Source organism: Siniperca chuatsi, linkage group LG7 (assembly GCF_020085105.1).
Source record: "Siniperca chuatsi isolate FFG_IHB_CAS linkage group LG7, ASM2008510v1, whole genome shotgun sequence".
Taxonomy (NCBI): domain Eukaryota; kingdom Metazoa; phylum Chordata; class Actinopteri; order Centrarchiformes; family Sinipercidae; genus Siniperca; species Siniperca chuatsi.
Window position 1 is genome coordinate 14,643,714 of NC_058048.1, and position 15,904 is coordinate 14,659,617.

At 39.7% G+C, this 15,904-nt stretch overlaps 1 protein-coding gene across 5 annotated transcripts in view; it reads left to right on the forward strand.

Annotated features, from left to right (window-relative positions):
- gria4a (glutamate receptor, ionotropic, AMPA 4a) overlaps positions 1–15,904 on the forward strand; it is a 109,963-nt gene that overhangs the window by 46,964 nt on the left and 47,095 nt on the right. For all 5 annotated transcript variants that reach the window (XM_044203565.1, XM_044203564.1, XM_044203563.1 and 2 more), the window contains exons 3-10: positions 1,387–1,626; positions 4,897–4,949; positions 5,171–5,302; positions 7,759–7,812; positions 8,707–8,865; positions 13,580–13,747; positions 14,595–14,699; positions 15,684–15,794. In XM_044203565.1, coding sequence (XP_044059500.1) covers positions 1,387–1,626; positions 4,897–4,949; positions 5,171–5,302; positions 7,759–7,812; positions 8,707–8,865; positions 13,580–13,747; positions 14,595–14,699; positions 15,684–15,794 — 1,022 coding nt within the window. The remainder of the gene's footprint in view (positions 1–1,386; positions 1,627–4,896; positions 4,950–5,170; positions 5,303–7,758; positions 7,813–8,706; positions 8,866–13,579; positions 13,748–14,594; positions 14,700–15,683; positions 15,795–15,904) is intronic.

Here is a 15,904-nt window from a genome sequence, read left to right on the forward strand (position 1 = left end):
AGAGAAAAGGTTTCAGCGTGATGGCTGGTTGTTGCCAAAAGCAAAGTCTGCAGTCCCCCCTGTCTTACTGTTTACTCCAGTGTGACGTATTACAGGGTGGAGAGTGAATTATGACGCAGGATAGAGCTCAAGCTCAAAACATGACTGCCTGAAAGAATCTAGCTGAAAGGGTGAATGGTGCTAAAGAGACAAAGAAGGGGATGAAATAAGAGGATGAAAGAGAAAGGGGGCTGGCAAAGAGAAACATTAAAGAGTGTAAAAAGAAAAATGAGATGACACACACTTTAAGTCACTTTACCCGCTGAATCCTTAGAAAGCAAGGCACGTGTTTGTGTGCACATTTTGGTTTTGTCAGAATATGCAGGACTCTCCGATTCACACACCCAAGAGTTTTTTTTTCCTTTTTTTGTTCAAACACAGTTTTGGTAGAGCTGCACGGACGAATGGCAAACGGCAAGCAGAAGAGAGATTTTTGTGGAAGCGAGATAGCGGAGGATGTCAGTGCTTTTCACTCTCCTCTCTGTCATGGTTGAAAGCTTCCGGGTGTTTGAAGACTGAGTTGCAGTGTTGTAGTGGAAAATGACTTCACATTTGAAGTGAGCTTGCGGCTCGGTCAAGGGTTTTTACATCTGCATGTGTGTGTGTGTGCATGGATGGATTTTAAGGATGTTAAGCTCTAAGCAGGTGGGATTATTTGACTGTAATTTCCTTAACAACTCTATAAGCGCCATGCCAGTTTTGGCTAGTGGGAATGATTTTGTGCCACTCAGAAATTTTGAAAATTGCTTGCCAGGGGCTTGTAGAGTAGTCTGAGTTCCACCAATGTATGTACAACTATGTGTGCTTATACTTTATAATTACATGTATAAGTATATGATGAGGCAGAAAAGCATTTTGCTTTTAGTGCCATGAACCTATCTCATGTTGTTTTGGATAAAATAAAAGTTGTTGTTTTTTCAGAGGAAACTCAACTAGACTTCTGTAAAACTGACTGATGCATTTCCAAGATTCATCTTAGTTTCATTAGGCATTTTTGGTACACCAGTCACATTTATGGATGCTCATACACACCACTCAAAGAACGCTGTTTGTGGGTCTAATTGGGAGTGAGAAGGTCTGTTGCTCATTAAAATGGTTGACATGTTTAAATTCCACAGTGTGAATTTAATTAAGGACCATGTGTCTTCTCCGTTCTATCCTCACATTTGCTCTTTTTCTACTCTGTTCATTTGTAAAATCAATGCAATGCTCTCGTAAACAGTGTCACTGAGTATACTCTGTATTTGTGTTCCCTAATTTTTCTGACTTTACCCACTTTTTTTCTCTTCTTCCACCCTTCTCCCTCCCTCCCTCCCTCCCTCCTCTTCTCTTCCCTCCACACATCAGTCTGTTCTCAGTATTCGAGGGGGGTCTTCGCCATCTTCGGCCTTTACGACAAGCGCTCGGTGAACACGCTGACGTCGTTCTGTGGGGCCCTGCACATCAGCCTAGTGACGCCCAGCTTCCCCACTGAAGGAGAGGGCCAGTTCACCCTGCAGCTGCGGCCATCCATCAGAGGGGCTTTGTTGTCACTGTTGGATCACTACGACTGGAGCCGATTTGTCTTCCTCTACGACACAGACAGAGGTAAATGCAAACTGATGAATATGTTAACAATGTGTCTGAAGAGCTGGTGTTCCTAAATAAATAAAAATGTTACACAATTTAATAGCCTTAAACCTATTTTTAAAACTATATGATTTTGTATAGTTTGTTTAGTTTGTATAGAGTTTTGAAAAGGGTTTCCATATGAACAAGTATAAACATCCAAGGAAATCAATGATTCACTCTACATTATTGTTGGACCTTGAAGCTGATTGTTCCTGTTATAATCTAAGAATACAAAATAAAAAATACATTAGTCACTATGAGTCACTGGGTTCAGGGATTGAGGGATGGAACTGCATGACTGGAGTGACTTAAAGTATGTTAATTTTTACCAGTTACCACTTAAAGTGCTCCAGTACAGTAGCACCGTTTTGTTGTAATCAAGACATCTCATCTACACCATTTTCCTTCCTTGTAGGAGAAAGGGATTTGGGGAACGTATACAAAAGTGGCTGTAACTCAGTATCATAGTCTACATTCATTGCATACAGAACTGTCCAAATGACTGTGACTGGAGCGGCATTGTGTCCTTATGGCACTGCCAGAACTTGCTGTGATAACAAGAGCTAACTGGGTAGATCTGCTGTTTTCTATATCTGGGCTTAAATTAAAAACTCATTTTCAACTCTCTTTCCTGATGAAAGGAAACAGCTTCAGAAACAAGGGTGCAATTTGGCACTTTTCAGCCTGAAACTAGGGTCTGGCATCAACTCTTGCAGCAGTCACCTGCCTTTAATTTAACCATCCCATCATGCTGTGCACGTAAGTTAGTGGAGCAGGCACTGCTGACGCCTTTAGCCCCTAACCACTGTCATGGGAATGCTTGGCACATTATCTCTCTCTCTCTCTCTCTCTCTCTCTCTCTCTCTCTCTCTCTCTCTCTCTCTCTCTCTCACACACACACACACACACACACACACACACACACACACACACACACACACACACACACACACAGACTAATTCCCTGCCAAAGGGAGAGAAACACAGGTCAAACATGACGCAGAGTCCCTTCCCAGACCATGGTATAGTGGCGTGTTAAAGAATCAGTGAGCTGCACAGTGTGTGTATATGTGTGTGTGTGTGTGTGTGTGTGTAGTTGTGTGTGCTCTGTCTGTACCTCTGCCAGCCTCCCTCTGGTCCAGGTTGTCTGAGTTAGTACCCAGGGGGACCAGAGAAGAGGAGGGAAGAGGGGGAGCAGGAGAGACTGGTGAGGCAGCCAGAAACAGAGAAAGTAGAAAAGACAGGTGCAAGAAAAGGGAGGAGGAGACAAACACGGTGATGGAGGAAGAGACAGGAAGAGAAGACAGTGGAGGTAGATGGGAGGCGGTGGAGGAAGACAGAATGTAGAAAGGGCAGGGAGGAGGAATAAGCGGACACACAGGATCACAAGCCTCTGGGGATATACAGTACAGTAGCATATAACGGGGGGGAGAAATGGAGCGGAGGATGGATGCGTAGAGTTTGGGCTGTGATCACCCTTGACTTGGCCAAGGCAGGGCCCTTCATTATAGGCTCCCATCAGGTCCTGCTGCCGGTAATGTGCTGGAAAATGGGCAGTAACACTGTGATCTGTTTTTTGCTCCCTGCTCTATTCCACAGACAGCCTGCTGACACACACTCACAGACACACACACACACACGCATACACTCAAACTGAGGTATACATACCTGCACATATGCATACAAAGACAAATGCATACACACATACCAAGATGTGTAAATTTACATACAGTAGATGAATGTATGTGCAACTGTGCATAAAACCCATCCTCATACCTAAACGACAGAATATGTTGATTGTCAATGACTCCCAAAACGACATATACGACCGTTGGAAAGTACCAGCGACAGGTGTAGCGTAAGTATGTTACATAAGTCACGTGACGTTAAAAACGGAATGAATGTTCTGGATGGTCTCCTGGATGAAAGTCCTGTGTTTGTTTACACATAACTTACACATAAACAACTCACACACACCAGTGTATTTCTAAACACAAATATATTCTTTTAGGCCACAGAGACACTCATTTACAATATCACTTATGAGGCTGGGAAGGTGAAAGCATAATCTCACACCATACATATAGACAAACTGCTTTTTTGCAATGTAAACCACAATAATACACACATATTCCCATACATACACACCGTGATTACTGAGGCTTCGGATGTGTTTTTTGTTTCAACTCAAGCAGTAAATAGCTGCCTCCACACAAGTAGAAAAGAAACATTGTTACAGACACTGTTGCACTGCAATGTGTGCGTGTATCATTTTGTGTTGTGTACACGTGTGTCTATTCGTGTCACTGTGTTTCATGCAGACATATACTGTGTGTTTTCATTGTGTGCAAGCATGTGACTTTGAGTAAATTGTGAGATAATGTCTACCCAATTCCCATTATAGCTCAGAGCAGAGTTAACAGCATACTTGGAGTTTTGATAGAGATCATTGTGATAAAAATGCATCAGCTGTATGCCAATATAATTATTATATTATTATTATGATAGTGAGTTTTTCCACTTGTTTTGACCCATCTAGACAGCTGTTCAATGTAATATACCATAATTCATTGTCGCTGATGTTGCCACCTGCTGCTCATTGGATTATATTAACTTTGAAACTCATCTAATATCACACTGAGAAGCATACTCACGCTATTCAAAAATGTACTCTCTCATTTTGTAGAAAAAGAACATTCATTTCTCTGTTTTGTTCCAGGCTATCAAATTGATAAGTGCAGTGTGTTCTCAGATGAGTTTCATTTGTATCAAAGTTCACTACTGAACAAGAGGCAATGAGAAGATTAATTTCAATGAAATGTCACTATCAACAGTATCACAATGAAACTGGCAGACTCTATTGTTTTTGGCACATAACTCTTTGTCCTGATAAGCTCTGTGGGTTGGTTGATAAAGTGACATTCAAGAGAGGACTGTTGCTTGAGGTGCTAAGTGCTTTACCCCCACATTTAAAGACATTAAGACATAAAGACAGGGATGAGATGCTGATGAATCTGCTGGAAAGTAATGCACACCTGGAAATGCTTTGCTGATTTCAGCATTCTGTGCAAACACACTGAGGTAATTGAGATCAAATAAAAGATTTTGCAAATACTGGTGGGACTTTTTTGGCTTTACCTGCAAAAATTGCACAATATAATGACTCCATGCCCCAAGTACAGCTTCTGCCTAGTACAGCGTTAATTCTCTCTTTCTCTCTCTCTTTCTTTACTCTCTGTTGTCTAGGTTATGCAATACTGCAGGCAATTATGGAGAGAGCGGGGCAGAACGGATGGCAGGTCAGGACACACACATACACACACGTTCCTGGAAACAGGCCAAAAACACACACACACACACACACACAGTGCATACGTATAATTGCACAATTGTTTTTGTTGTTAATTCTTCAAACACAATTGTTAACCTACTTGTGTTTTGCATGCATGGCCTTATTTCTACATGATGTTTGTCTGCATGTACTAAATTCATGTGAATACATGCATGTGTGTTAACCCAGGTGAGTGCTATCTGTGTGGAGAGTTTCAATGAGGCAGCATATCGCCGACTCCTAGAGGACCTGGACCGACGTCAGGAGAGGAAATATGTCATTGACCTGGAGCCTGAGAGACTACAGAGCATCCTAGAACAGGTAATATAATTATACTGCTAACCAAGCACATGATAACACTCTGATACACAGTATTATATGAGCATAGTGGTGCTGTAGTCGACAAAGTAATCAGGCATGTAAAAACCCACCTTAATTCAATATTCCACAATTTTTTAACCGAAATCAAATTCATGCACAAAATGTATTATGTACACTTATAAAATTAATAGGAAAAATGCAAAATTTACTAATTAACTGATAATTAACTAAATGAGTATACATTAAACATGAGTTTTTATTGGTGGTTATTTATCGCTACATCACATGGTGCATTACTAAACACTACAGTCCCAAGCTCCAGTACATCACAAGATAAAAATCATTTTAGCTTTCTGCAGGCACAGGATGATATTTGAAACTGATCTGGAACCTAAAGGACCCTGAAGCATTTCAGATCATGAGATACTGCTTTAATGGAGGCCACGGTATAGTTTTATGTGGCACTGTTACTATCAATAAGATTACTACAGACAGGGCAGAGATTACTTCACTGACCTGGACTTAACAGCACTTAACACTTAATAATGAGGTACAACACACCACAGTGACACATTATTACCTCCTTAAACCACAGTACAGAGTACAGAGTAAACTTTTAAGTAAAGTATTTAAATCCAGAACCATTATAACATATATTACATTACCAATTACATTGTCCTATATAGTTACTGCTGTCTGTCTGCCTGCTGTCTGCTTCTCTCAGATAGTTGCAACAGCACTCCTTATGCTTTCTGACATCTGGAAAGAAAACAAGATTTGAGTTTTTCCCTGTAGTTCATAATGTGGAGTGAAAAATGTGACTTCTCCAACAGCTACATCAGTGTATGATTGCAGTAAACACACCATACTGTCCACTCAGATACACATTTCTAGCACACACACAGACACACAAACACACACAGACACTTACAGTATATGAAGGCACACACTCTGACGCTTTACGCTTATCCAAGTTCATTAGATTATCTGTCTTGCTTGACGGTTGAGCTCTGACAGGTGGCGCAGATGTGTGTGTGTGTGTGTGTGTGTGTGTGTGTGTGTGTGTGTGTGTGTGTGTGTGTGTGTGCCCTTTGACTCAGGTTTCAGTCTAACATCCCATTGGTTCTGCTACCTGTCATCACATCTGATCCTCTGTCTGCACATCTGACAAACTCATTGACACGCAAAGCTACACACACACACACAAACATACACCAGTAACAGCATCCCAGACAGACAGACAGACAGACAGTTTCTTAATTGGCTTCTGCGGTGTGTGAGCAGACAGACGGAGACACATGCACACACACATACAAACGAAAACACACTGAGACAGGCATACAGACACAAACACACACTCCTGTCTCAGTGGGCTCTGCAGTGCTGGCATTGGCTAGCATCCCTGCTCTGAGACAGAGACTGCTCTGTTTGCCTCTGCCAGCTGCGATTTGTGTGTGTGTGTGTGTGTGTGTGTGTGGGTGTGTGTGTGTTTGCCAGTTGTTGATATGTGTGGGTGAGAGAGACAAAAAGAAAAAAATGTGAACAATTTATTAATTAGGTTTATGCACCATGTTAATATGAAGATGCTTATTTCTCCTTTGTCAAAAATCTCACAATATGCCATTTCACTCCACCCCACTGTACAAATATAACAATGACAAAACTCATTAAAGATTTCAGTTTTGAGCAGAACTACAGTTTTGATGCTATCTCACACAAACACACCAGACAGACAATCAGTAGTTATTTCTGCTCACTATGACATGTATTGGCAGTGCATGAAGTGTTTTTTTAACGTAAACCGTTGACATTACATTTCCTAAAATCTGTTTTTTGCTAATACAAAATGTGAATGTAAATCTTGTAAGAAAAGGTTGCTTCTTGTGCCAGCAAGCTGTCACTATTGCATCTAGGCACCTTATTAAGCTTATTACCTAAACAAGCTAAATCATCCTTCTTGCAGGATGCAGATTTTTTTAAATCAAATTGGACCAGACAGGTTAATAGAGCCCTAACCCAGACAACACATTGCTGAAGCTCTTAAAATATCAAAGAGGCTGCAGACTCTGAGCCAGCATGGTACCAAGGGCAAGTGAAGTCCTCACAGGCTCATCACTCCCTCTGCTTTTAATCAGCACAAGAAAATAACTACAGTCACCGTTGGGTGAGACGAGGGAGCTACAGATGGCGGTGTAGTCTCCTTTATTTGTAGTTTGGCTCCCCTTCCCTTCTCTCTAAAACTTAATTAAAACAATTTTAAGTTCCCTTGTCAATTAGTTAAATCCTGTCAATAAGTTAATTGTGAATCCTACTTGTCCCCTGGTTTGCATCACAAAACATGCACTATCAATAGATAGCAAAAAAATTATGTTCTCTCTCTCTCTCTCTCTCTCTCTCTCTCTCTCTCTCTCTCTCTCTCTCTCTCTCTCTCTCTCTCTGTGTGTTTTTATTTCCAGGCTGTCAGCGTGGGGAAACATGTAAAAGGTTACCATTACATCATAGCAAACCTGGTAAGAACTCTTAATGGTATTTCCGTAGGCTGTTGTTTTGAGACAAGTTTAGTAGAGTATTGGTGTAATGTTTTGTTTTAATAGCCTACATGAGGATAATTCTTTTTTCATATGTCAAAGACACAAGACAGAAGGTTCTTTGGCAAACGGACATACAAAAATGATCAAGATGAGGTCTTAAAAAATTAGAGTCATCCATGACACACAATCAGTGTTTACATCAAGATTATGAGACTTGTTTTTCTTACCCCTACTTTGACATTCAGCTTCCCCCAAGGTTGTTGTTTTTTCTGCAGTTTTTAGAATGAACTGGCCATGTTTTCCAGTTCCATATTGATCTTTTAATATTCGCACTAAGGTGCCATTTTTCCCTTTAATTTCAGAATTAGTATAATAACATTTGTCTCTCCTCAACAAAGTCAGAGCTGTAGGTAGCTGCTGGAACTCACGTCAGTAAATGAAGTATTGCTTCAACCTTAATCCCTAAAATCTGTTCCACAGCAGTTCTCTCCGGTACAATAAAAAAGGGCCCTGTGAGCCCTGGGTCAAGCTAGATAGGCTCTCAGAGCTTTTAGCAATTAGCATCCATCAACCCAGGATAACCCTCACATGTCTTTACTCTCTACCTCTGTCTCTGGCCCACCCCCACATGCATCCCTCTCTACGACTACTTCACTACAAAGTGTCACTGCATGAAGACAAACTCGCAGCTGTGGAAGCCACTCCATATTAAGTAGGGGTATAAATAATCAGATAAACTGTGGGAGTATAATACGTCAGCAAAGGTGCACATGTTCTGTTGGAGAGTTTTGTAGTCCACTGTTTTGTCTGTCCTGCATCATCCCTCCTTTCACCTTTTCTTTCCATCTTTCTTTCATTCACTCTCTTTCTCAGGGTTTTAAGGACATATCTCTGGAGAGGTTCATGCACGGCGGGGCCAATGTGACTGGTTTCCAGCTGGTGGACTTCAGCAGGCCTATCGTTATCAAACTGATGCAGCGCTGGAACAAACTGGATCAGAGAGAGTACCCTGGATCTGAAAGCCCACCTAAGGTGATAACAATATGCTATCCCATCCTTAAATATACAGTTTGGAAACTTATGTCTAAAAGCTGCCATTACCTAAACAAATGTCATCTGAAATAGTTGCAATTGTTTTCGAAATGTTGTTCTCTTCAGCAGCCCTTATTCTACCTTGGCTACTTTATTCAGGAAACAAAAATGCAGAACTTCCCTTTACTTTAGAAATGTAGCTAAAGCTCTTTTCCACTATAACACACCATCAGTACACCCACAAATACACCAGAAACTTGTGCACAAATATTTGCAGTGCACACACACAAACTCACATTTAGGGGTGGTGGCATTGGTCTGCAATTTGTTCTTCTAACCTGTCAAGTCAAGTAACCAGTCACAGAGTGATGTGCTGCATTTGAACCATTCAGAGTGTGATATGGTGCATTTGGTTCAGCTTCTTAGCCAATCAGAGTGTGACCTCGAGGTGAATTGACTGACCCTACTACGATTGAATACATATATTCCTCGATGACTCTATAATTTAGTGACAAAGTTTGCACGCGGTGCATGCAGATTCTTCAGACTAGAGACTTCTTTGTCATGTCTGTCCTCCATGATATTCCTCCATGATATCTCACCTTTTCCCTCTCCGTTTTTCCTAGCTTTCCCCTCACCTTGTCTCCAGTTCTGTATGAAATTCAACCCTTGTATATGTGTCTCATTGTCTCTCTTACTGTATAATCAGAATCAGAAATCAGAATCAGTATATCTCTTCTCCTCTCTTCTTGCACCATCCTCAATGTCTATTTTCTCTCACTACCAATGTCCCTTTCTCTGTCACATTAGTGTGCCTCTATTTAGTCTCTCCCACTCCCCCTTTCCTTTCTGTCCTTTCCTTTTTGTCCCTCTCCCCTCCCTCAGCACACCTCTATTGACAGGGTACTGACCTGCAGCCAATTATGTTTGATTTGTGCATATATTAACTGGAAAAATGTCCACCTACCTATTAAAAGACTGCAGCCCTCTGTCCCTTGTTCTTTGGCTTAAACTCACATGTATGCAGTCACTCTCAAAGGACACACACACACTTTCAAGGCTGCAACTTTATATTGATGGTCATATTCTTTCATTATTGGAATGCCATTTTTCAGCTAGGGACTATATTAATTGGCTAATCATCATTCTCAGATTGACCTGATGAATTCTCATTAAGGGATGTCGGCTGCATCAATCGACCCTTACCGTTTACACAACAGTTAGTGTGTTAATGGAGGCAAACTTATTAAGCATGTTTGTGACAGACACAGTGGGCATGCTTGCAGGTGTTCTCAACTTTCAGAACTTTGTATACATCTTTGATGAAGTGCATTCAAAGGTGTTTTTCCCATTGCAACCACAAAAAGTGATGTTTTACCTCTGCCTTTTGCAAATAAGGAAACACATTTTAATCATTTAACATAATAACACAACACCAGATATCTCTAGTGACAACAAATGCCTCCAAATTGCTCTCGGCTAATTGATGCTGTGTAAAAGCCGTGCTCAGTTAGCCTTAGGCCAACTCATAGCCTCGGGCCAAGTAGAGCTGTGGTCTAATAATGTGCTGTGTGAAAAGCACTATAGTGATTTGTCCCTTTTGCACTGGAGACTAGATTGTGAGCTAGCTGCTTTTGGCCATCAATGAAAAACTCTTAATTCAGTGACTCAGTGTGCATGAAGAATTTGTTGCAATATAATGAAAATGATCAGTGACATGGCAAAGTAATATATTAACTTCATCAAAATTCAGTCACACATATGTTCTCCAAGTTACAGCCTTTTTTGGGCTTTTTCCATTTAATCTTTTTTACACATAACCCCTGATTACATGATCAGAATATGAATAGGTTTGCAACATCTGTGTAAGCATATTTAACAGATAATGCGGCTGTCTTTATCAATAGTTGTCCATGTGTAAATCATTTAATGTTTGCCAGACACCAGTGCAAAGCTCATTTTATAAATTAAATATGCATGCCCAAATGGTTTTAAAGCCACTGTCTTACTTTTTCATTTCAATTTCTCATCTCATTTGACAAGAATAATTAATAAAAAAGCTTTGTGTTTTTCAGTGTGTCATTAACCCTGCCTCTGCCATGTTATGTTCTCTGTGGGACAGTCTATGGTGAAATTATTTAATATCATTAAAAAGCAGAAACGTGTATGCAGTCTTTGCTCTGGATTTATAAATCATTGCATATATATATCATCCTGTTAAGCTACACACATGCATGACGCAAATGGCCACTCGCACATTATCCATAAAACAATGGTGACATGTCCCTGTTAAAGTTTTGGACACAAACCAGACATGTGAAGTCCATAGCTTGGCACTGGCATTGTCTAACGGTGCCACATTAAGTTTTGTGTCCTTATGCTGATGTTGTGAGTCATAACGGCCTGATGATTGATTTCAAATCTGTTATCTAATTTGCATTATCTATATTCTAATATTACTTTACGATGTGGATGACAATATCATATATATAGCAATAAGTACATATTGTTATTAGTGTTTATAGAACACTCTTGAGGCCCTACTGTATGATTTGAAATTAAACAAGACTGTGTTGTGAAGTGTCTGCAGCCATGCTAGCAGCTCTGTGAAGCTATACTTAGAATCAGCAGTGTTTTGAGCTAAATGCTAACATCGCCATGCTAACAAGGCTCCAAATGACATTGTTAACATGCTGATGTTTGGTAGGTATACTGTTTACAATATTTATTATCTTATTCTAGCATGTTAGCATGCTAACATTTTCTAATTAGCACTAAAAACAAAGTACAGCTGAGGCTGCTGAGAATGTCAATAGTTTTGCAGGTATTTAAGGTAATAATGAATGAATGAAAAGATTTTGATTACAACTCCTTATGCTTGCAACAATGCTTTATCTCACTCAGGTCAGTTCATAAAAGTCTAGACATGATGTACATAAAGCATGAATGCAGTATATTGTATATTCTAAATGCACTTCATGCAGTTTTTAAAAACATTTGTTTCTGTGACACATGCTTTCTTTTGTTGCATACATCATTTAAAAATCTGGTCCTTGGTCTGATATGGAACAGTAGACTAAAACTGTACGTTTCATCCTATTTGAGAATCCACATTTACACTGAAAATCTATTTTGACTTGGTGGATTTTAGCTGAACTTGGAGACTTGAACGAACTGATCCTAGAAATATTATGACAGAATTAGGTGTTTTTAAAAGCCAATACTGTTTTCTATGTGTCCAGAAGGTGTTTCTGTTCTGCCCCTGACACAAACAGAAAACAGTATGCTAGTTGGCTCAGTTTTCTTGTTGCTTTCTCCTTGATTTGAATTCTATAGTCGTCATCTGTCAGTTGCACGCCTAGCGGCTTCTTTAGTTTCAAAGGGGAGAGATGAAAGGAGGATGACATGGTTGTGCAGCCTTCCAAAACACGCCTTTTGGGATACAAATGAAGGGATGTCAGTAGGAGTGAAAACTACCTGCAGAGGCATGGAGAGCATCGGCAGAGTCTCTCAGCTGACTTCCCTCTTTCCTCCCATTTTCATCTCTCCACTTGTCTCCGCCGTGATGTGAAGGCAACCCACTGTGTGTTTGACTGCCTCCGTCTGTGTGGCACTGCGTGGGCTGGGTGGGTTTGTTGCTGCTGAGTGTGTGGTGCTGTTCCCTGCTGCGCTGTGTCTTACCTATAATGAATTTGTCAAACAATCTGTCAAGATCACCACCACTTTTAAGAGCTTAATTTAAGAACAGATACTAATGATCTCTCACCCTTTCTCTTTTCTTATGTGCCACGTCACGTTTCAAAGGTCCCTTAAAACATTGAATTTTTGTAATTCACGCCAACTCACTTCTACAGTAACAGTAAAGTGCTACATCCTATTTTAGAATATGAGCCAATGAAACCGCATTTATACATCTTGGGAATCTAAATTTGTCCATCAAAGGGAATTCCCAAACAAAGTGGATTTAATGAACAGATTTACAATATGATTTAAACACGTTTTAATGTCACTTTAATGGCCCAGTGACTGTATTTGAAGACTATAAGCCTGTCTAAAACTGGCATATTTACGGTGGTATTGATGGATGTTCACCAGTGTTAACAGCGGAAGTCAAATAAAAGTCAGAGCGGTGAGATAGATTGAGGCACAGGTCAGCATGTTTGCATACTGGTGTGATTAGTTCATACAGTATGGCGTTAAGATGGTCTGAGGTCTGAGGCAGTAATACAGCTGTTGTCTGTGATGAAATGGGTTCTCATTTTAGGAATAAATCACATAGGTCTACGATGTAGCCCTGCAACATTCTGACAAATATAAGCTAATATTTGTTGATGTTACCGGTTTGTATACATCAGTAAAATTTGTAAAAACAAGCCAATATTTTTAATTATGTTTTAGAAATGATTAATTAGTTTAATATTCTAAAAAAACACTAAATACTAAACTTTTATGTAGATGAACCCAGGATTCACCCTTTCCAAACAGGGTCTCATTAAATTTTTACAGGAAACTTTTTAATGCCTCTCTCTCATTTCAGATTTTTGAATTACCCAAGGATTAATTGTATGACTAGAGTAATTTCTGTCATACTGAGTACTTGGACTGACAAAGAAGAAGTATTTATTTGCCCAACAAAAAAAGTTTCAAAACTGGTAACAACAAACAAAATGATAACATTTCTTTTCTTTCTCTCTGTTTTTCCTCCACTCTTCAGTATACCTCATCTCTAACGTATGATGGCGTCCTTGTGATGGCCGAGGCCTTCCGCACCCTTCGCCGTCAGAAAATTGACATCAGTCGCCGTGGCAACGCTGGCGACTGCCTGGCCAATCCAGCTGCTCCCTGGAACCAAGGAATAGATATGGAGCGTGCACTCAAACAGGTTGGCACAAGTTTGATGTTGTATAGTTTAGTATAGACTGAACAAATGCTTAGACAGATGTTTACAAATACACACACACACACACACACACACAAGCACCAACGTAGTCAGTAAAACAGCTGGCATGAAAAAGGAGAAGATGTTCCAGAAATCCATGCCGACATTTATGTGTTTTAAATTCTTGTTGGGACTTTGATGGAGTACCCACCAGAGTCCACACACTCTTACTGTAACACACAAACATGTACTGCTATACTTGTGGGGACATTGTGATGACTTCCATTCACTTTTCAGGTACTTACCCTAACACTAACAATAAGCACTGTATGTCTTACTCCAACCCTTACCCTAACCATAACCTGGTGATAATTCTAACCTTAACTCTAAAATATCCTTTAACCATGTGGGATATGAATTTTTGTTATCTGACAAATTATTCATATTATATAAACTATTCATTTTTTTAATCTATGATGCTACATTTAATTAAACTTATAATCCTCAAGATTTCCATAAATTCAAACCTGTTTTTGATATTATTTATGGTCAACATTTTTTTCTGCGATAGCCATTCCATGTATTTACATCCAGTAACTATCAATCTATATACTGTAGTTGTTTTGTTAGTGGGGGAGTCCACCATTACTGCACTGGAATCAGGCACGAGGGATTCACAGGAAATTATGCTTCCCCAGAATTCTGGGACCTGTAGTTTTAAACCACACTTGCTGTTACAACAAGTAACTGTGGGTAGTGCCAAATCAACCTAGACCGAAATCTTAGGGATTATAACTTGAGTGTTTTTATTTTTCTCCAGTCCTTACTATAATTTTTGCTATAAATCCAGGTGCGTATTCAGGGCCTGACTGGGAACATTCAGTTTGATCACTACGGTCGGAGGGTCAACTATACCATGGACGTGTTTGAACTGAAGAGCAACGGACCACGCAAGGTAGGCTCTCCTCATGGCTTAGTAACAAAGATAAACAACACTTTGAATTTGTGAGTTTTACCAGATCAAAAACATACCATATCCAACTTATTTCCATTCAGTTTCTGTGATATATTTTCAGGCTGTGGTACTGAAAAGCAATGGTAAGAGGCAGAAGAACAACTGCATGTGAAAACCAATGTTTTCATCATTTCAGCAGGAAAGTTACTTTTAATCATCACTGAAAGGACATAGGTTTACATAGGTTAGGATAATTCCTGTATTTTTCAGTGTGGGCTGCGTTTTTCCTGTTTTATCCCTCGTGGTGGTTGATTGTTGAAAAATTAATTCATTTACTGCATAAGTATCTTCATAATTCTTAATTAATAACTTTTATTGCAGTTGTAAATATCTTTAGATAGACTGCGATTGAACCACCGCAGCTTGTGTTTTAATAGCTTTTTGGAGTGTGCGTTGGAGAGCAGCTCCCAGACAACCTGGGGCTACATAAAACTCTGCAGTGATAAATAAAAAAAGTTTAATTCTTCTTCATAATAGCAAAAGGTAGGAGGATAAGGCTCAGGTTGAAATAACTTATAATTTCTCTTTACTAGAAAATAAAGCATACATGTAGCACCTGTAATAAAGAAATAACACCATGTTCCAGCTTCTCAAGTGTTCCTTCGACAGCAGTGCGTGTTTATTGAAAATTCTTGGCTCACACTCAATATCTCTCAATATCTTCTACAGTTCCAATGGGAAATCTGCTGGAGTGAGCTCATTCTGTTGACTCTTTTTTTTACTTTCTATTCCTTTCTGTTCATCTCACATAGGTTCTATTTCTTTATTTCTTTTTTTATATCTATTCATTTGTGTTTTTGTCTGTCTTGATTTTATTCTAAGCATTTAAATTTTATTTTTTGCATCAATTGCGCTATAAAGAGTGATTGAATTTTTTTTCTTTTATGACACATTCTCTCTCTCTTATCCCTCTGTTTCTCTCAGATTGGCTACTGGAATGACATAGACAAACTTGTGTTGGTCCAGAATGAAAATGCTCTGTCCAATGACAGCTCAGCAATGGAGAACCGGACAGTAGTCGTGACAACCATCATGGTAATGAACCCTCAGACTTCTTTCATTTCTGCATAGTTTGGGTGCTTTTTGAGATTTTGGTGAAGCTGTCCTTCAACACTTTCCATTTCCAAAACCTAATTTCACCAAAC